Source organism: Electrona antarctica (assembly GCF_951216825.1).
Source record: "Electrona antarctica genome assembly, chromosome: 10".
Classification (NCBI taxonomy): Eukaryota; Metazoa; Chordata; class Actinopteri; order Myctophiformes; family Myctophidae; genus Electrona; species Electrona antarctica.
Genome location: NC_136791.1, coordinates 54,796,363 through 54,818,561, shown reverse-complemented (window position 1 = coordinate 54,818,561; position 22,199 = coordinate 54,796,363). Strand labels below are relative to the sequence as shown.

Sequence of the window (22,199 nt, the reverse complement as noted above, 5' to 3'; positions counted from 1 at the left end):
CCCAAAAAAAATCATTAATATTATATTAAAAAAATGACATGTAATTGTGCAGTTTCCACCGTTTTGGATCTGTTGGTACTATAGAGTGAAAACATTTAGATGAATAGTAGCCTAAAATTCGTCACAGGACAGGTTGGTTTGCACTGCAACGATCGGGCCATCCGGGTCTCTAGTTTGCAACTTTGCATCATACACTCTGGTTTCAGTGGTTTGCATTATGTATTAAACACGAGAGCATCTGCTCCGGTAAATAGCCTAAAAAGTCAATACTTCATTAATACTTATCTTTGAACCGTAGATTATTTGCGGCCTATAATTGTATGAAGGCTTATTCTTTTTTTTGCCATTTAGCGCCAGAATGTCTTCAGTCAGTCTGCAACTGCATGATATTATTATACCTGCGCCCCCCCCCTGCGCACAGGGATTTACTGTGCGTGATCCCACCCGAACATGTGGCCATTATGCACTATTTAATGCACTGTTGTTTCACTTTAAATACCAGTTGGAATGCAATGGTAATTTCATTTATTTGTAATTTAACAGGCCAGCGCGACAAGATTTTCTTTTATATTAAGGAAAAACAAATGTAAAAAAACAGGTGTTGAATTGGTTGTCTTATTTTGAGTGCTTTTTGGCAGACGTTGGCACACCTCAGCGTCATTGGAATGCAACACACTCATTAATTTAATTAGCTGCAGCTGTCTCTGCTAAAACAAGTGAAATGTGTGCAGTTAAAGTCTGCCTCACATAGCCTATCCTGTGAAACAACGCTTTTTGAGCCCCTGAGCATTTATTTTGGTCATGGATTTGATGACCTGTTGACCTGTAGGCTATAGGTGAATCGCTTACAATTTATTTCAGTTCTTTTTAAAATCAACAGACTTTTTGAAAGTACCATGAGCGCTTCGTTATTTGTTTCCAACGTGCCCCTGCGGAAACCCACCACCCCTCCAGTCAGCCCGGACTTTCTGAGAACAGGTAAGACTCGCAACAATCGATATGTGCCCTATGTTTACGCACACACACACACACCGAAAATAGCCGATACAATAACATCACGACTTGTTAACGAGTAGATAACCACAATTAGACTGTTTTCTTTGTTGCAGGAGATGCCAAATCAGAGAGCAATGGACATGTATGTATCAAGATCATAATGGAACGTCAATTAAATCCGTGCCATTGGTGTGGTCTGTTCTTGACGACATTCTTACATACAATTATCTTAATACATACTTGATCTTTACAGCCTACAGACATTACTGTGTCTTGGTGCAACTATTGCAGTCAGCAAGGTAAGTAGCTAGTCTTAAGTACAGATCATAGGCCTGTATTTCAAAGGTCAAAGGAGTCCAGATGAAAGTATTGTTTTAAAAGCGTCCCTGGCTAAATAAGACAAATGCCTTAAAACATTATACTTGCCCTCTACAACTACAATAAAAACACCTTAAATATTGTATTTCTTTCATAACTAAAGAATCTTTCACTCAATAGGTTCTGCTCCTGTCGCAAGTTGTCAAGTTGATGATGTCATATGCCCATATGGTCTAGCCCAGAGCCATGTAATAGAATGTCTGTTTGTGTGGTGTTGTGCTTCATGCAACTCTTTGGGAGAGCACACAGTGATCTACTGTCAATGTCATCCAACAGCGAATTTCCGATGTGTGCGCTGCAGGGATGCTTTCTACTGCTCTGTGCAATGTCAGACACAAGACTGGACAGCACATAGACACACATGTAATGCCAGCTCTCCAGTTTCAAGTGTCATGTAAGTCACCTCTGCTCTGGCTCTGCCTGAACACAACATTTCTGGTGTTGTCAAAACATTTTAACAGCGTCAAATATGAGTGTCGGTAATCAAATTCAGAAGAAATCTAGCACTGTCCTCTGCTTGAGGGTTTGGTGTAAAAAGTGCTGATAGGCGGTTTAAACACAAATATTTGTAAACTAGTCTGACATAATCGGGGTGAGGTGATAATTGAGAAATGTTCTTCACCTGTGCCATGCTGTTAATTGTTTAACCACACATTTGGACCATCTACAGTAAATATCCAACTGAGAGCCAAGGTTCGGCAGTGATGGGGAAGGCGGTCACAACACTGCAGCCAAAGGTAAACCAGAAAAACCTAACGCATTGTTAAAGCACAAGAACGGTCCAGCATTGTGAGCATTTCCACAAGAGGCAACACTCAAAGGATTATACGGTACCATTAGTCAAGTAATGTATGTTTGATATTTTTGGTTAACTCTTCTATGAACGGCAACTTCCAAAAACGTGAAACTTGCTTGACATAATGTACCCCAAAATAGTCCCTGTATGGAGTACTGCAGATTGATTTATGATGTGATATGGGATATATTGAAACTGATTCAGATATTCAAGATTGATATATTGGAGAAACTTAATTTTTACAACCTTGGATGGCAGTATGGTCTCTTGTTTGTCTTGTCTGGTTTAGCTGAATGTGAGTGATGATTCCACCGCCCAGCCAACCATGTCCCATCAGAAAACTTATCTAAAGGACCTGAAACCCAACAGCATCACCAAAGGAACAGAAATGAAGGTCTGTTAAACACTGTTTTGCTGTGTTGTGATGCATAGTTGCATACTGTACTGTACTCAGATGACCATGAAAAAGCAGCTAGTGTATTTATCTTCATTGCACTGTGTGCATGTGCGTGTAGGGGTTGGTGGCAGAGTTCCGCAGCCCCAGCAGGTTTTTCGTGCAGTCTCTTGACCCCCAGGTTACAGAGAACCTGAAGAGCATCACTACAGAGCTGACGAAGGCTGCCAGCGATGGCCCACCTTCTACCTCATACACCCCCAACCAAGGAGAGGTGTGCGCTGTCAAGTTGGCTCTGGATGGGGTGAGATGCCAGCATTACTTTACATTCTCTCCCTCCTCGAGTCCCTCAGTTGGGATCTTTGGCTGTGTCAACTGAGCTTAGAAATTATATTCAAATTTTGGTCTTAAAAATCAGATATTTGATTATAATTATTGTATTTGAATATATGAATAATTAGACATGCCTGTAAAAGACGGAGACCTTGACAATTATTGAGCTAATTTGTACTCATATTCTCAATTATCTTTGATTGAATACTTTTTAACCAAAACAAATGTACACAAAAGAAATGCTAAAAGGATAACCCAAATAATAAAATGCACATAGTCAGGTGGTCCTCCAGGTGGGGCCTGGGGACCCTCAGGGGTCCTTGATCGGATTCCAGGGGCTCCCCAGCAGAATTGGTTAATATAGCATCAAAATCAGTTTGAACTACTTTAACCATATGTACATCGGCTATTTACCAGCTCAGTGGCCTTGTGGTTAGTGTCCTGAGACTGGGAGGTCGGGGTTCGATCCCCGGCCGGGTCATACCAAAGATGGTTTATGTATGAAGATGGGCCATCTTCATTGGATCCACTAGAGGCTAAAAGCCTACAAAGCCTACAAATGGTCTCCTAAATATAGTAGGCGTGGTTTGCTTCTCCCCTACCTCCACCCACCCCCCCCTGACAACAACACTGATTCCACACTCAGTCTAGTAGGTGGCGGTAATACACCATTTAGGTTTGCCGACCGCCATGAAACCTGATAGAAGAAGAAGACAACAACACTGACAAGTCATTTAACAAAGTACATTGAAAACAACTGACAAGGTGTACTTTTTAAATAGTCGTTTTAGTTTCTCGAAGTCCTCCAACCATATCAATTCATGATTTGGATCTATCTCATTAAAAAGTCTCTCCCTAATAGAGTTGTAGAATGGACAATAAAAAAATCCTTTAGATCACACAGACTACATAATCTATCCTCCTCAACCGTGCCTACATATCTGCCTGTCTCAATATGCAGACCAAGTATGCCAGCTCTAATTTGGGCACATAAGGATCATTTCTAATCGTTTTAAATATGTCCATTCATTTCACATTATAATATTCACATATTATCATCTTAAATATGGGGTCAGAGCCCCCTATGTGTTGTCCGTGAAATTGCAGATGGACAGAGAGAGGCTTCCGGACTCATCTCAAATCTCGCGAGAGTTTGTTGCTGGGATAAAGAAATGTCATTAACAAAGTAGATTTTCTCCTGATTTGTCTCGCTAAAAGAAGCCATTTTACTATGAATATCTTGTAAATATTGTGTGCCTTGTGATGATTTGGTCCAGTATTTAGTTCAGTGACCATGGAGTTAAGGAATGGTTCAGAAGCTGTGTTCACGTTCACTCTCCCATTGGAAATGAATAGACTCCAACATTCTTCCTGTCTCCTAATAATGTTACCGCCCACCTCACGCAGATACAGGAAGTAAAGCAAAGTGGTCTCTCTTGCTAATTCTCCTCTTGGGTCATACCAAAGACCTAATGGGACCTAATGCCTTCCTGCTTGGCACTCGGCATCAAGGGTTGGATTGGGGGTAAGTCCCTGCGACATACTAGCGTCATGTCCAGGGGGTGTACTTGTACATCAAGCTGCCTCACGCTACAGAAACAGGAGATAGGCTCCTGCCCTATGGGACTCATGGCTCGGCAAGGCTTACTTACTTACATCGGCTATTAGGAAAATAGCCAATCTATGCATTGCAACTGGTTTATTAATATACATAACTGTGTGTGCGTGCGTGTGCAGAATTGGTTCAGAGGTCTTGTGCAATCGGTGTCAGCAAACCAGAAGCCAGCCACTGTCCTCTATATTGACATTGGGAATGAGGAAACCGTTACTGATCGACTGTTCCTGATCAAACCCCTGCCTGTCAGTCTGCAGGTCATGCCTCCATGTGTGAGTACAGGAAGTATCAATTATTGTATTTATTTACTTACTAAACAGTTTTTTACTTTTAAACTGTCTTATGTTTTATTCACAAAAAAAAACATTGATGTATGGTAGGTTAAATTTGCATTGGGTTAAGAGTGGTGACCAAATACCACATGGAGTGTGAGTGTATATGTATTCTGTTTTGGGTCTCAAACTAAACAGTTTGAGAATCACTGGTCTACAGTATATAAACAGTGATTTAAGTATAATAACTAACTTTGATGGGTTTGGTTCAGGTTCTGCAGTGCCGTCTGTCTGGTGTGGTACCAGTGGCTGGCAGCTGGACCAGAGACTGTTGTATGGCTGTGAAGCAGCTGCTGAATGCAAAGTATTTCCCAGTCACTGTGATAGACGCATCAGATAATGGACATGTCTTCACTGTGGACATCGAACTGTCAGCCTTTGGTCAGCTCTGTTCACTTACAACTTTGTCAAACCACCTGATTTTGATTTTATTTAGAAGTCATATATATATAAAAAACTTCTTACAGACATAAAGTCCAATATGGTGCAATATGATTGAGTGTTTCAAAGCCCAGCATTTTAATTTTCTTGTTCCAGGGACTTAAAAATATGAGAAATGTATCACTTACTGAGCTTTACCAAACGTAGTTCTTAACAGGAAATATAAACCTTGCACAAAAAGTTGGGATACGTTTTATTGGTGATACGTTTTATGCTTTTGGATAGCCTGTTTATTTCCCCTTTTAATTGTGCCCCATTTATTAGTCCAAGACCAAACACAAATTTAAAACTTTTTTTTGTGCTATGTTTATTTATTACTTAATCTTACATAGCCAGTTGGCCACCGCACACCTTTCTATACAGTTATATTGAATACACAGTGTAGTTGAATGTGTCATTAGATAATGGTACCACTACTCTGTTTTGATATTTATTTACATTGCAAAGTATCACCAATATTTTTTTTTGTCAAAAGTATTGTGTTTATGATGTGTAATAAGTCCTTCCACATTTACATGAGCACACATTACAACTTATTTTCTACTCGTATTAAAATGTTTCCTTCCCTTCCTCCTTGTAGGCAAACGTCTGAGCACATTCCTGATAGACCAGGGGTATGCAGCACCAGCTAAGGTGTCCAAAAAAACTGAACCAGACATAAGTGAGTAGACTTAGTGTGTGTGTGTGTGACGTGTGTGTGTGTGTGTGTGTGTGTGTGTGATGTTACTCAACATACTATATTATTAGAATTGTACAGACCGAAGTGTTTGGAACTGTAAAATTAAATATCCACTGTATTGTACATTCACAAACATTGAAGTTGAGCTTTGAGACCTATTAGGAACACTTTCCCTGTTTGTTCTCAGACTCGTTGGTGAGCGCCTCACTAGATAACTTCAAGCGCCTGTCCATTGGGAAGGATGAGAATTTGGGGGCCAGGCCCCCTAAGCCCCTCACCCTATGTGTGGGAGACACCTTCTCCGCTATGATCACTAACCTCCAGTCACCGCACAATATGATTTGTCAGAAGTTTGAAAACGCTGGTAAGCACACAAATGGCATATAATGTAAGATTACAGATGCAGCATTTCTGTATTAAATAAGTAAAAGGTTTAAATGGACTAAATGGAAATGGAAAAGTTGTGTTTGTAGCTGCAATCCACGAGCACCAGTGTATGTTGAGGGAACACTGCAGTCAGATTCCAGCGAACCACAACTTCAGACCAGCCCCTGGCACCATGTGTTGCTCCCACTTCTCAGGTAATGACAGTGTCTTTGCCTTGATGGCTTTTATTAGTAGCCACTTTAAAATATAAATCAGTGACAAGAATTCAAGTATTAGAATTCGTGATATGTACCATACATTACAATGCAATTTACACTTTGACTGCGTAATTAATTCATCTTAATTCCCCCTTGACTGCGGATGTTTTTCATTAACCTTTGAAGAATCACCCAATGTTGTACGTCGTTCCATTCCACCCACGAGTGGATTTAAAAAATTTAAATACTCAAACAAATTAAAAGTTCTTCGCCCACAGAGGACAAGCAGTGGTACAGGGCAAAGGTGCTCGCATATTCATCTGAAGAGCATGTGTGTGTTGGATACATTGACTTTGGTCCATCTGAGGAGGTGGAGCTGAGTCGCCTGCGGCCCATCAGCCGAGCTCTTTTGGCTTTGCCCCTGCAGGCCGTCCCCTGTGCCCTGGCAGGTAAGGAAACATGCCGGGCTTACCCTGTGTGCCCTCAGGGGAAACTGCCAGCCTAAATGATATGACACATTTCATGACATGGAACGCATTAGAATGTTTGCTCCTCACAGTTAGTTTCTCTGATTTGTCTCCCAAGGCCATTCTTAAGATCTGTCATCTATGTAAAACACATTTTTGTTTTGGGGGTTGTGAGGGGCAGAAGGCGCATTCTAGACTACCTGTCTTGTCTAGCATGTCTCTCTGCCCTTGCTTTCTTTTCTCCCTACACACTCATATCTCTGAAACAAAGCTTAAAAATGCCACACACAAAAATGGTGTGTGTGTGTGTGTGTGTGTGTGTGTGTGTGTGTGTGTGTGTGTGTGTGTGTGTGTGTGTGTGTGTGTGTGTGTGTGTGTGTGTGTGTGTGTGTGTGTGTGTGTGTGTGTGTGTGTGTGTGTGTGTGTGTGTGTGTGTGTGTGTGTGTGTGTGTGTGTGTGTGTGTGTGTGTGTGTGTGTGTGTGTGTGTGTGATGTCTTTTAAGAAAAGCATACATTTAGTCTCATGCGGCGTCACATGCACACAGTCATCTTCCTGTCCTCTTGTCCAGGAGTGGGTCCAGTGGAGGAGTGCTGGTCTGAGGACTGTATCACGCTCCTGCGGCAGGCTGTATGCAACCGCCAGCTGCGCGTGAAGATCCTGGGGAAGCGTGATGGCACCGCCCTGGTGTCCATGATGGACGAGTTCGGCGACCCTCAAGCAGACATTGCTGAGCTGTTGCTGACCCTCGGCCATGCCTGTCCTCAGCAGCTGGATGCTGACAGCCAGACCCACAGTAAAACTTCTGGAGCAATGTTTTGTATTAATTTGAATATGTTAAGGAGGTTGGCTATCATGTCAATCATGTATGTGTGAGGTTGACTTATGTAAATCGTGTACGTGTGTAAATGTGTCACATTTGCTGACAGTGTAGTTGCACAATGGCAGCTATTGGATCTCATGGTGCAGAGGAACACAGATATACACAGAGGCACAAAGTGTTAGAATAGTTGTCTTTACTGAATATTGCAGGTTACATTGAAACACAGTAGTGAAATACATGATAGTTACAGTAGGTATAAAGCAGTTCCATCTTACCAATCAACTCGGTCTCTTATGCTCTCAACTGCAGTACTGCGCATTGTCGTGCGCAACCGCAACTATAGAATATGCCTCGGCCACCTCTCCCAAGTCTTTGTGCATTCTTCTGAACTGTGTGAGTCTCCTACATTGACTTAGTCAATTTTGCCTTCTTTCACCAATTCTATGCTATGTAGATGGAGATTCACTCGTTGAAGAAACCTGGGCAGATACACAGTTTGTATCCTGTGCAGCCAGCCCAGAGGTCCCTCCCCCGATTTGGTGTTACTCTGAGTTTCCCAGTGATGGCCAGATGGTGGCAGTGGTGGCCAACCTGGTGGAGAACCCTGGAGACTTTTACTGCTACCTGCACAACCCTGAAGGTAACCTTTGTCTATTTTGACTCGGAGTATGAGTGCACAGCTGACACGGAGTGAGCTCTGCATATATAATGGTTATCATATTAACATATATATTATTTTCAGATTATACTAAGCTGTAAATGTAGAAATTTGCCTTTGGCATTTAGCATACACCATACAAACAAAACTGAAGGCCACTTTCTAGATTGCAAAATGGTGTTTTTAATCAGACACTGTTGAAATGAGTCTGTCTGTTTGTGTATGTCAGACCCCCACAAAATGCAGAACCTAATGGCAGATTTGAAACAGCACTGTGAGGCGCATAACACTCCCTTCAGGCCCAGAGTGGGAGAGCCGTGCTGCGCTATGTTTTCTGGTGAGACAAGTTGGAGACCCAACACATGGTGGGGAATGCCATGCAGTAATATCCTCTAGTCGGATTTGAACCCAGACAGCTGCATTTATTTCTACAACACTACAATTCCAATGTACTAACTATTTATATTGTTCATGGGGCTGTGAAGTCTAAGTCTAGCTGGTCCATGTTACAGTTTCAGAGTTAAAGTAACCGCATATTTTACAGTCTAGGCCTAGGGTCTACATGCGAACTGTGAGTTAAAGTAGCATGCGTAAATCTTTTAAATATTTGATATTTCATTGAAGCTCACGTTTCAACAGTGAAATGTGTGCCCTTGAATTTACCATAACAACCCCGCCCCCCAAGGATATTCATGCACATCAGTATTGAATGTTTCTCTGCCCAACATCACCAGCCAAAAGTGGGATGTGAACTTCTGACAAGTCCCTAGTTCGATTCCCATATGTCTCATCTCTCTCTCCTCTATCTTTGTCAAATAAAGACTTCTAACCCTAACCTCAAGACAATTCTAAATATATAGATATTCTAAATATATAAAGAATATCAAATATATTAAGTTGCAACTTAATGTTGAGGTCTGAAATCAGTTGAGAAGAACTGTTGGCATCTAATATTGGGGGGGGGTGTGTGTGTGTGTGTGTGTGTGTGTGTAGGTGATGGTGTATGGTATCGGGCCATGATCCAGAGTGTGTTTGAGGTAAAGGCAGAGGTACTCTTTGTGGACTATGGGAACAGCAGCCAGGTGGACATCAGTCACCTCCGAACCATCACTCCACAACTCCTCACGCTGCCGATCCAGGCCATTCACTGCTGCCTCGCAGGTATGCTCTGTGCATGTATGTTTACATTAGCCTTGCATTGTTAACAAACATTTGTAAATCCTTTTTTTCCCCCCCAAAACCGGGAGGTGAAATCTTCCTTTATTACATCGCCGTCATAAAACTGATCTCTCTCTAGAAGCATAATATTCTAAACGAGATGCATGATGAAGTCAGAAATTAGAACAGAACATTGCCGTTATGATCAATCTGCGCGGAGGCAGCGTAGATTCAGAGTAAATAAGGAAGTTAGTCGGCCCGTAATCAAGGAAGTGAATGGCTGATCTTAAGACGTCACAGGCACCCGCGTTTTTATTTCATGGGATGTGGACATGTGTTTATCGTTATAAGTGTTAAAACTTATCTTTTTGCGTTCTGCAGTGGTCTCCCTAATCTGTCTTTGTCGTTTCTTATCTCTTTCTGAAAAGACAAGCTTACGCGAAAACAAACCATACCTACTTCTTTACATCTGTAAACTAGTAGCGATGTGACAATACATTTGATTCTTCTACATAGATGGCTTGCTTACTACAGAGGACCGCCGTAAACAGGCAAACGTGTGTGTGTGTGTGTGTGTGTGTGTGTGTGTGTGTGTGTGTGTGTGTGTGCACATGTCTAGGCATGCTGCCAGTGGGCTCTGTGTGGAGCAGTGAGACCATTTCAAGGTTCCAGACTCTCATGGGGATGTCGGATCTGAAGGTGCGTGTGACCTCTAAAGTTGGGGATGTCTACGAGGTGGAGCTTGAGAGCGGAGGACAGAGTGTGACGTCTACCCTGCAGCTGGAGGAGCAGCTGGCCACAAATGCAGCCACTCGGCAAGGTTTGAGTCACAGGAAGACATCTTCACGAGATTAAAGTGCACCTCCTCCACACACATACAACAGTATTTCCCTTATATGCATATCCCTTGTGTGGCGGGCCACCACACAATCATGACCAGCCACCACAGTATGATTTTTAGTAGGCGGCCGCGAATAGGCCAATACAAGGCAAATAACCACAAAAGTCCGCAAAAGAATCACGAATGTGCGTGCATGTGCATGGGTCCGACGCATGCACCTGCGCTGCATGAACTACTAGTGTTGAGGCCGTGTATGTATGCATGTCAATGAATACACATACTATCATTGTCCAATCCCAACACAAGGCTTTATGCAGTCAATATCTGACATGGTGCACTTGAATGACTGGGATATGCAAGGGATAATCAATTTCAGATCACCCTTCTCCCTTTAGGGTGATGAGCAGAAAGGTCTAATCACCCTGAAGGGGTTTATTTAAGCAATATTACACGAGAGGGTGTGCATTACCATTCATGGCAGTTAACGCACATCCTCAAGTGTAATATTGTGATTATACCACAGTTACCCTTATAACTAAGATATACGATAAAAAATCGATCAAACAATCTATGACCTAAAATGTCCTGTGTAATGATGATCACCACGGACAGCATTCATAGCTTCAGAGATAACGGCCAAAGAAGATCCTACTTTTAATGGGGCCCTATGGGGTGCGTGCGCACGTATCCTCCTGGTGCTGGGGGTATGCAAGGCGTTGCCTAGCAACAGGACCAGTGAAGTTGATTTTCAGCAAAACCGTTTCCTTTTTGATATAAAGCTTTATGTACGAGATATCTCGTACTTGGCATACAAGTGGGGTAGAGGGAAAGTATGAGATTAGGCATATAAAGAAATTAATAAATTGACAAAACAAAGGATTTCATTGCTCACGGTAGTGATAGTCCATTCATTTATGTTGAGTGCAACGCAGTAACCTGGTAAACAGAAAGTGTTGATAAAATAGAATACATATATATTTATTTACTGCATTGTCTATTTCTCGCTTGAAATGTTTCCAAAAAACATTCTTGAGTGCAATGTTTAGCTGTAAATTACATCCTTAACGGTCTTACTGGTTGATGGTGTCTCCCTTTATATGCTGCATATTCTTTTCTAGCCTTTTGACTATCATAAATAACAGCCAGTGCAGCCTTTAAGACTCTTTTAGAAGTAATAATTCTACATCTATAGATTCAGATTATGTTTTTTGACACAGAGAATTGTAGCAGCAGTGTTTCTGAGGCTCCAGAGACGGACGTGACACCCATCACCAAGGATGCAGCCCCGCCCCTTGTTCCACCCATCACCAAGGATGCAGCCCCGCCCCTTGTTCCACCCATCACCAAGGATGCAGCCCCGCCCCTTGTTCCACCCATCACCAAGGATGCAGCCCCACCCCTTGTTCCACCCATCACCAAGGATGCAGCCCTGCCCCTTGTTCCACCCATCACCAAGGATGCAGCCCTGCCCCTTGTTCCACCCATCACCAAGGATGCAGCCCCGCCCCTTGTTCCACCCATCGCCAAGGATGCAGCCCTGCCCCTTGTTCCACCCATCACCAAGGATGCAGCCCCGCCCCTTGTTCCACCCATCGCCAAGGATGCAGCCCTGCCCCTTGTTCCACCCATCGCCAAGGATGCAGCCCTGCCCCTTGTTCCACCCATCGCCAAGGATGCAGCCCTGCCCCTTGTTCCACCCATCACCAAGGATGCAGCCCTGCCCCTTGTTCCACCCATCGCCAAGGATGCAGCCCTGCCCCTTGTTCCACCCATCACCAAGGATGCAGCCCCGCCCCTTGTTCCACCCATCACCAAGGATGCAGCCCCGCCCCTTGTTCTACCCATCACCAAGGATGCAGCCCCGCCCCTTGTTCCACCCATCACTAAGGATGCAGCCCTGCCCCTTGTTCCACCCATCACCAAGGATGCAGCCCCGCCCCTTGTTCCACCCATCGCCAAGGATGCAGCCCCGCCCCTTGCAGTGACATTACCACCAGGTTGCCCACTAATCAAATCAAACCTTATTCGTATAGGATTTCAGCATCACAATTGGACATACAATATGTAGCCTTCCCAAAGTGTGTGTGTGAGGGAACTTCTGTGTGTGTCATTGACTGACGTATGTACAAATATAACTGGTCCACTGTGTTGTGTAGATGTTCCAGCAGGTTGTTTTCCAGTAGACTGGAGGGCTGGAGAGCTGCCTCAGAACGAGACCTTCCAGCCCAGAGTGGCTGCCATCATCAGTCCCTCTTTATTCTACCTTCACACCACCAAGAGTGAGAACACACCCTCGCCTCTACCCTATCACCTTTCACTCGGACTCACTGTGATTTTTGTTGTGACCCTGACTCAGGTTGTTGTAACACATTCACTCACTCATCCATCTTATCCTACTACAGATATTGCCTAATTGCAAGCATTTGTGGGAGGGCCCTATTTCTTAAAAAGAAAACACCATATCATCCAATCAACCAAGAATTGGAATCACATGTGGGGATTCTGTAGAGCACATCTCAGCACTTTCTGCCCATAGGGTGTATCACAAATGTGAAACGCTGCACCAATAGGTCATAGAAATGTCCCCCTCAGCTTCCCTCCCTGGGTCCTTGGGCTGCAACCTTGGCTAGGTGACCGTTTCCTAGTTGGGCTCTGCTTCGGGGGGGGGGGGGGGGGTTGTGATGTCAGGGTATGCGTCAGGCTGGCCCAGATTGTTGTAGAGCATCACAGGAGGAGAGCCACACTGCCAAATACAATTGTCATCATTTGGTTGTAAATAGATTGTCAGATTTTCTACATGTAACTGTATAGAAAAGAACATACATGAAGATGTAAGTTCAGACAACAGAACATTATTAGTTGAATCAAATTAGTGCTTTAACATTGTTCACTGTATTTGTTTTCCTCCCTATTCTTATTCTCATTGTGGTAACATATTTTTTTATATATTTTGGTTGTGTTTATAGTTTATTTTCCTGTAGTAAAATGTCTTTGTTGTGTTCAGTGGGGGTGGAGGAACTCCAAAGAATGATGATGGATCTGGAAGTGTACGGGAGCACCAACCAGGACTCCTGTCTGAGTCAAACTCCAGCTGTTGGGGCAGCTTGCTGTGCACGGTCCTCTGGTAGGAAACTACTACTATTCCAGCACACCCATGTAGGGTTGTTAAAACTGTTTAGGTGCCACCCACGAGATCACGAGATGAATCTAACCATGTACTGGTTGCCACCACCGAGAAACCGAGATTTATTTATTCTTTTTTTTTTTTTTTTTTTTTTTAATCCATATTTTGAAAATTCCTCTAATCTGGTGTGCAGGTGATGACATGCACAATATAATTACATTTTCTTTCTTTTATTTATAATGGGGACAGTGGCACCCAGGACCAAAACTGGTGTCCACCCCCTGGCACTTAAGTTAATGTCAATGAGTTGGGAACATTTTCTTTTCTAGGGCCTGCAATACGGCAAACAGCTCATCTAAATGATACTTTATTCATGCACATGAATGTACTGTACACTCTGTCCAGGTAATTGGAATTTGCGAAAAGTGTAGAAGGCAGTTTGTAAGTAATTTGTTAATAATTTACACTGAATAGCTTTTGTGTATTTGTTTTTATCGCAGTCCATCTGATACTCCACAAGTATTGCATAGTCCTGTATGTTTTCTGTAATGGAGGGAGCTGTGTGTGAACCACACTTACAACTAAGTTATACCAGGTTGGCATCAAAAACAGTTTTCTTTCTCTACCAACCTATATTCCTCTTGCGTTCTGAGACATTTTGAAAGGAAAGGCTTTAGGAGTGGCATCTACAGTATGTAATGCTGGTATAATGCCTTCTATCCTATAAATTACTAATGCAATCGGTCTCCTATCCTATAAATTATCAATGCAATCACTCTTCTGTGAATAGAAGAGTGACAGTCCACCGGCAATAACAAGCTCACAACGTGTCACAGCGCAATATGTTGTGAGCTTGTAAATCGGCTATTTTCCGTGAATGTCCCCCCCCCCCCCCCCCCCCCAGAATAGTGATGCCACGGTTCAATTAAAAAAAGGTTCCTATCGGCCTTCAAGTCCCGAGCCCGTCAGCCTTTGCTGCATGTCTTCCCCCCGTCTCTCGCCCCCTTTCCTGTCAAATCACTGAACCCTATCGATAAAGGCAAAAAGCCAAAAAAAATATCATTAATAAAATAAAATGAAAGGTTCCTATCACACAAAGATTTGGTGTGCCCCCTGTAGTAACTTTGAGGACCCCCTAGGGCCACCTGATCCCCTGTTGAAGACCCATGCTGTATGCTATCAAAGTGTCTTCAGGAAGACCTTAAAGTACTCTCATGGTTGGACGTCCAGTTCCACCCTTACTTACACCTTCTTTCTCCCAGCCAGCCCATATGGGTTGAATTCATTGTAGTTTAGATTTGGCACTGTGATTGTGTGGTTACGTTGAGGCATGGGTTTGGTGTGGTTAAGAATGGGGTAGGATCTGGTGAGGGTATTAATTTAAGGACTGGAATTTTAACTCTGCCTTCCCTTTTTTTCCTTCTCAGGTGATAAGAACTGGTACAGGGCGGTGGTCCTGGAGGCAGGAGAGAGTGAGGTCACCGTCCTGTATGCTGACCACGGCAACACAGAGACCCTTCCCTACACCAGCATCCTGCCTATACCCTCACACCTTTTGAAGGTCCCCTTCTACATCACTCGTTGTGCACTAACTGGCAGCTATGAGGGTGCTGCTATATTTTTTTTAATTTTAAGTGTAAATAGTGTAACCATTAATCTATTGATTATTTTTCAATTACTTTAATATGTGATTATATACTTTAACCATAAAATGGCAAATAACGTCATGATTGATATAATTAATAATATATCATTATTCACAATTTTAAAAAGAACGTTACTTACTGTACCATATTTAAAGAATGGAAAATGGATATAATGTAGGCCTTAACCAGACACTGCAAGAGCAGAGTAAATTACATGAACCCTAGTCAACAAGTAAGTATAATACAAATAAAATGTAGAGCTTGAAAGAAACTAGGATACCAGGTAAAAACTTAGCATTTTGGCTAATGAGTCTTATTTGTTGTCAAGCAAACTGTATGTCTATCTAAATAAACTAACAAGGAGATGCAAGGTTTTTGCACGAGGCAGACAATATACCAGGTCAAGGTATTACAATGTATTCATGCATTCAGTGCTTTGCTCTTAAGCTCAATTTATGCTTTTACAGTATATATAAATTACGCATCATCCTCTCAACCATGCAGGTAAGGAGCTTTTTCCCCTCCCGGCAGAGGAGTTGGCACTGTTTAAAACCCTGCTCTCTGAAGATGTCAGTGCCACCGTCGATTACAGTGACAACTTGATACACCTTCTGTCTGTAACCCTGCCTGCCCACAGAGGTGGGGGACAGCTCAACACATTTACACTGAACAGATTACAGCCACAGACAACAACTCCTCCCAGAACTGACCAAGCCCTCGAACCCCAACACACCGATGCCAGTGCATCTGGGGCAAGCCAGATGGCTTCAGCCACACCCGTAGAGCTGGAACAACCAACCGGCAACACAGATGGCACCGCAGATGCCACTGGGACAATGCCAGATGCTGCTGTGGTCAACGGTTGGTCAAGTCAAAACTTACTCATCAATCTTCAAATCTATCAAATTCAGTGCAGTCAATAAGAATTCAGTTACAACTTAAATCAATTTGTGATTTGTTTTCAGATAATGCTGCACAGAAGGTGGCTGACCAAATAACGGCTCCACACAGTCCTCATACACAGAGTAACGGTATGTCTTCTCTAAAAGGAAATTCTGAGCATGAGTGTTGAGTGCATTTAAATTCGGCTTATACTGAACTGAACTTTTGACATGATATGGGCATAATGGTCTTGAAAAACTACCAAACTACCACATACTGTACATACACATTTATTAATACAGAACCTACACACACATTATTTAACCAAGCGTGCGTGTGCATTATACTTCGAAAAGGATTAGATAGATAACTGTTGTTTTGTTTCGCTATTTTTCTTGATGATGCACAGTCGAGTAGCCGAAACCCAATTGTACTCTTATGTACCTGTCTGGATATGCTATGTAACAATAAAACTTGACTTACACAATGTTGAATTACACATGCTAAAAAGAATGTCACTTGATTTGTGCCCTGTAGGTGTTGAGAAGCAACAAGATGTCTGCTGCTGTGTGGAGATGAAGACAAAGGTCAGAGCTGCCTTCTGCTCATGAATTGATCCTGCTCACTGCTCTTGCAATGCATTACTTTTCAGAGATGTTCCAATACAGTTTTCCTTCCTGATACCTGAATTTGCAGCCAGTACAAAGTACAGATCCAAACCAGTGCATTAAAGACATTTTATATCATACAAGGAGGTAACGTGGCACAAAGCAGGCTTGCATGTGTTAGACATACCAACCGACACACCATGAGTCAGACACCCTCCCCAAACCCTAACCACATAGGAAGCTACAGGTGCAGGGGCGCTAGCCCCTCCTATACAATGGTTTAATGTTTGTCTTTAGTTCAATGTTTGTTTTGTAAACGCCATTGACAATGAAGGAAAAATGTACGCCATAATGTAACTCGTCATACGTCATATTGTCTCTTTATTAATGGCATTTATTTTTTGTGGGCACAGTTTGTTTTACATCACCATTATATCACCTAATCAACCCTTATGAGTTGAGTCTAACAAAAAAAAATCACACCTGTGTGAAGTGAGGGGCACTACACGGGTGTGATTTCTTTTTTTAAACACGCAGCACATATTAGTTTTAACCCGCCACACATGTTGGGAGCCGCGCTGATTTTTAACCTGCAGCACGGGTTTGTCTGACCAATGACCGTAGGACAGTTGGTATGTCTAGCCAACGTATACCACGTTCAAGTTTCCATACAAAGCATTGGCCAAGTTATTGCATGGGTGAAATGGACTCTCTCCTCCCTCTCTGATCGAACATTATCCCTCTCCGACCTTCTCCTGCCCTTTCTCTCTTTCTATCAACTGATTTGTGTTGACATTAACCGTTGCCTAACAACACCGGTATGCACTGACATCAGGCATGTCCAAGGCCAGGTCATATATATGGGAATAACTGCGTTTCCACCACTTACTGTACACCTCCCGCCACAATTTGAACTTTAGTTTTCACCACGTCCGTGAGTCTGTACGAATATAGAAAATAAACATTGATAAATTGCTTAGTTGTAAATGTTCTGATGGAATATATTTATCGTTCCAAAATCACATAATTTATCATACAAATTAATTCAGTGAACTGCTCTGTATCAGAACACAAAATATCACGTAATGGTGAAACCTTTCTGAAACAACCCATTTGTCAGAGCCTAGAATGGGTACTTGATTGACAGTCATTGACTTAAACAATCCTCTTAATGTTGATTTGGATGTCTTAAAGGACCACTTAACCACTTTTTTACCTATCTTCATATAATTGGTCCTCGCTAATGTTCATGATAAAATACCATTTGTTTATAATCGGTCTGTGTCTCATAGGAGGGCTATGTGGGCAGTTTAGAAACCTGTCCACCAGTGTCTTCATCGTTGGGCAGATTTTCTTTTTTTAAACAAGATTTTTTTAAATAGATTTAGATTTTTATTATCGTGAGAATGATTGCTTCCATTTTCGCATTGCAATTTTTCAGGAATAGAAAGCCTGCATCAATGTCACTGGTGGACGGGTTTCTGAACTGCCCACAGCCCTCTTACACAGACTTAGTAGAAAGAAATTGTGCTATTTTATCATGATCATTAGAGAGGACCAATTGTATGAAGATGGTGTTGAAGTGGTCCTTTTAACTACATTTTATTTGATTGTCTATTGGAGCATATGAAGACTAAGGATTTCAGCAGAAATCTTAAATTTACAACACATTTCCCAAAGACTAGCGTGCATGTTTTTGTGCATGATTTGCTTTCAGAGCATGTATCACGATTTGTGCTGACATTCTTGGTCTTCATATGCTCCATTAGACATGGACTCATCATATTGTTCCAAACTAAGGACTGTTTTCATCCGTGTTCTTCCTCAGATGGCTCATCTGGAACAGATGCTGGAGTTGCTACTCACACGAATGGAGAAGTAGTAACAAGACCAGGTGTTCAAAATATTTGTTTATTTAGAATGTACCCTCGAGATTTAGGTTTAAATAAGAATTTAATTTATTTTACATTTATAATAATGTATAGACGCTCTGTGTTCATTTGACAATACAATATTAAGACAACATCTTACCCTGATAATCTATGTTAGGACTGTAGGTGACAGTATTTGGTTACTGTAGGCTACCTTATTTGCATTGTTAAAAAAAAGAATTATGTAGATACACACTGTAGGACAGTGTGTTCTGTTCAGGTAGTAGAGCCTGTGTGACCATGTTTTATTTATTTCTGCATTAAAGTTTTGTTTTGGAATAATATATTGTTGAGTAGATGTATTGTGTGAACTGGATCATAATGCCCCTAGCTTGTGGTACAATATTGTGAAATCAGTTAACACTTAGCCTATCTCCTACAAGGGGGAAAAAAAGTAATTTCACAGGTGTGTTGGAGTCAATCTGCTACAGAACCTCCACCAAATGGTGCTCTTAAGTTATACAATATAAAACTGTCTCGAGTCTTTGCTGGTGCAGACCTACAGTACTCTTCTATAATTTGTAGTTAACCGAATAGCTAGTTTACTCCTGTCAAATATTGGCCTACATTCCTCTGCCAAAGGCTGTTGTTGAAGACATTCAACATTGTTTAGCCATGGTATTGTTGTCAGGTGTCCGGTAGCACCAGTCTCTCCCTTCACAAACACCTTTCTTCTCAAATCCTTCCTCAGTTTACTGTAAGCTAGTTGTGGACAATAGATTGGTGAAAATGCATTTTTATATATATATATATATATATACTGTGCAGTGATAATAGGGTGCATTTTGCATCCTAAAACGCAGATTATTTTTAATGGACCCATCTGTGGACCTTTCTGGGGTCCCATGGACGCACCACTGTACTCGGAACTGTACTGTAATTTGGTGCTATTTAATTTACTTTGTTTGCATATACTTTGCACTGTTTGCATAACTCTTTAGAAGATTTAGAATTGTGTTTATTTCTTTCAGATATATTTTATACATGAATATAACCATACTAGATGAAATGGGAGTTAAATGCTGCAATTTGTAAAAATGACAAAATATGACTCCTAATGTTGTTGAAGCTGGACTCGTAAAATGTCCATGGGACCCATCTAAAAGACCACCTCTGGGTCCTGGGACGTGTGTGTGTTTCATTGCATTTTTATTGCTCTAGTTTGCTCTAATTTATGGAATTTCTTAGATTTTTATTTCATTTCTTCATGACATTACTGGAAAAAAAATTGATTTTGTTTTGCTTTTTTGGAGATGTTTTTTGAAAATGTAGGAAACAAAAACAAAGGGGACCCATAAAAGTGTGTCCATCCATCCATCCATCTTCAACCGCTTATCTGTAGTCGGGTCGCGGCGGCAACAGCTCCACCAGAGTGCTACAGACACCTAAGCTGGCTCCTTTCCAGGCGAAGGAGCAGCGGTTCTACTCTGAGTCGCTCTTGTGTGACTGAACTTCTCACCCTATCTATAAGGGAGATGCCAGCCACCCGTCGAAGAAAACCCATTTCAGCCGCTTGTATTCGCGACCTTATTCGACACACATAAAAGTGTGTCTGAACTACAAATGGGGTCCGACCCACTGTTTGGGAAACAGTGCTGTGTAGAGTATCTCAGAACATTGTCTGATTTGAAAAAGAAAACCTCCAATGATGTCAGTTGATATTTAACCAATCATGGCATGAGCCATGCCATGATTCCAACATGAGCCATTATAAGGCTTGTTCTGTTTTATTTGATGTGGTTGACTTTGTCCTATACTGTATGCAGCTGTAATGTACAGTATGTTGTGACAGTTGATCTGACACTTGACATTGACAGCACACAAGTTATACGACTACAGAGTGATGAAATGTGCGTGAGGATAACCTATGTATTTGACCATTTTGACAATAGGCTATCCTTAGGGATGTTTTATTGGCTCAACACTCATTGCTGAAGTGCAATTCTTTTCTCCATTCCTCCCCAACACTGCCTTGCTACAGTAAATACTAGTCGGTATAAAACACTTAATACTTATGGAAGTGAACAGTTACCTTTCCTTATTTAATAAAGTAAAGACAAGACGAGTTGGTCTGTCTGTCACAACCAGCTAAAATATATTAGTACGTTTCAGGAATGAGACAGACAGCAAATTATGGAAAGAACAGGATGCTCTATTTTGAAATGTCACGTTTTCTTTTAATCCATTGATTTTAAAGTATATAAAAATTTCAAATCTATACAGATTTCAGGTCTAAAACCTGGAAATACAAGTACTGTGCTTCAATATGTAAAAGTATCAGAAAAGGTAATTGACAATGGGTGTTCATTCAGCTGTGACTTACAGTATTATGTGTATCCTTTTTGTGCAGTTTCATTCCAGAATGACACCTCAGCCATTCGTAATAACTTTCTATAATGACAGGCATGAAATGAATGCTCATTACAGGTCATTCAAGTTATACATTATCTTAAAATTGCTTATTTTCCCTTTCATAAGTTTGAAACAAAACATTTGAATTAATTGACAGGTTCATTCCTTTTCAAAATGTAAATCTTGGAATGATATCCTATGTGTAATGAACAACTTGGAAATGTTTATACTACTGTATAGTCATAGAATGTACATTGTACAGCATATGAGAGGTTGATCACAATCAAAATCTGCAAGTCTGACGGGATCAAAATCATTTGTATATGAAAAACAAACTGTTAAAAAAAGAAAAAATCATATAATTAAAATGTTCTATGGAATATACCATGATGACTTAATTTGCCAACATAATTTGTGATAGAATACATTGTGGACAGTGGGGGAATCATAATACCATATCCCTACTCAAACTATTAATTCTACCAATACCTGGTTCTGGTTCATGAAATGCAATATATCACGCTACGATTGGGAAGTAAACTAAAAAAGGGTGCAGCCTACTCACATTACGATCTGCGTTCTTGTCCTCTATATCAAATGTACTGGCTTTACTTTAAAATGAGAGACTGAGCATTGTTGTTGGTTGTTGCACATTTAGCTCAAAGGCACTTTGAACCTGGTTGAACACCCACTTCCCATCCCTCCAACCACATTGGCATGTTTGTGGGGCTTACACCCTTACACTGGGAACCTCGTTGCTCTGGACAGCTGTGTATAATGAGGCACAGTTGATACTTTACTGGAGTGGCCATTGAGTGAGAGAAAATAAAACGAATTACTAACTTTAGCACTGAAGGTTAGTAACTTGAGTGCTCACATTAGCAAGTTACTAACTTGAGCGCTCAAGTTAATATATATTTTGTTTGAGTGTTGCTAGCCACTCCTATACGCAGCTATGTGTGTCCGTATATATGTCTGTCTGTCTGAGCATGGACAGCTGGAACACCTCACTAATATCACTGGATGGCACTGTTGAGCAGCGTCACACACACATAGGCCAGGGAGGAGTATAGTACAGTACATTACAGTATGGGGTACTGGCACTCAGTTCAGACGGGTCTGATTTTTTCTCTCAATGGCCACTCCAGGGCTCCGTACATTTC

At 41.7% G+C, this 22,199-nt stretch overlaps 1 protein-coding gene across 3 annotated transcripts; it reads left to right on the top strand.

Annotated features, from left to right (window-relative positions):
• The first annotated feature begins 742 nt into the window (after positions 1-742).
• On the top strand, positions 743-18,966 carry LOC306931247 (tudor domain-containing protein 1-like). Of its 3 annotated transcripts, none has more exons than XM_079512540.1 (25): positions 743-978; positions 1,110-1,138; positions 1,250-1,295; positions 1,651-1,768; positions 2,045-2,111; positions 2,460-2,564; positions 2,686-2,868; positions 4,635-4,784; positions 5,057-5,225; positions 5,866-5,946; positions 6,152-6,328; positions 6,438-6,545; positions 6,827-6,997; positions 7,585-7,809; positions 8,291-8,476; positions 8,724-8,831; positions 9,488-9,655; positions 10,272-10,472; positions 12,650-12,772; positions 13,498-13,617; positions 15,045-15,224; positions 15,768-16,124; positions 16,229-16,294; positions 16,683-16,732; positions 18,582-18,966. In XM_079512540.1, exons 1-25 carry the CDS (start codon positions 897-899, stop codon positions 18,633-18,635), a joined length of 3,324 nt encoding a protein of 1,107 aa, XP_079368666.1. In that variant the 5' UTR covers positions 743-896; the 3' UTR covers positions 18,636-18,966. The 3 variants fall into 3 exon arrangements, with proteins under 3 accessions (XP_079368666.1, XP_079368665.1, XP_079368667.1); XM_079512539.1 differs by having other exon boundaries at positions 6,426-6,545; XM_079512541.1 differs by lacking the exon at positions 8,724-8,831 and having other exon boundaries at positions 6,426-6,545.
• The last annotated feature ends 3,233 nt before the right edge of the window (positions 18,967-22,199 follow it).

Coding starts and splice junctions, on each gene's coding strand:
- LOC306931247 (XM_079512539.1), top strand. CDS start 897: ATGAGCGCTTCGTTATTTGTTTCCAACGTGCCCCTGCGGAAACCCACC. Junction 2,869..4,634: donor TCAAGTTGGCTCTGGATGGG/GTGAGATGCCAG, acceptor GTGCGTGTGCAG/AATTGGTTCAGAGGTCTTGT. Junction 4,785..5,056: donor TGCAGGTCATGCCTCCATGT/GTGAGTACAGGA, acceptor GGTTTGGTTCAG/GTTCTGCAGTGCCGTCTGTC.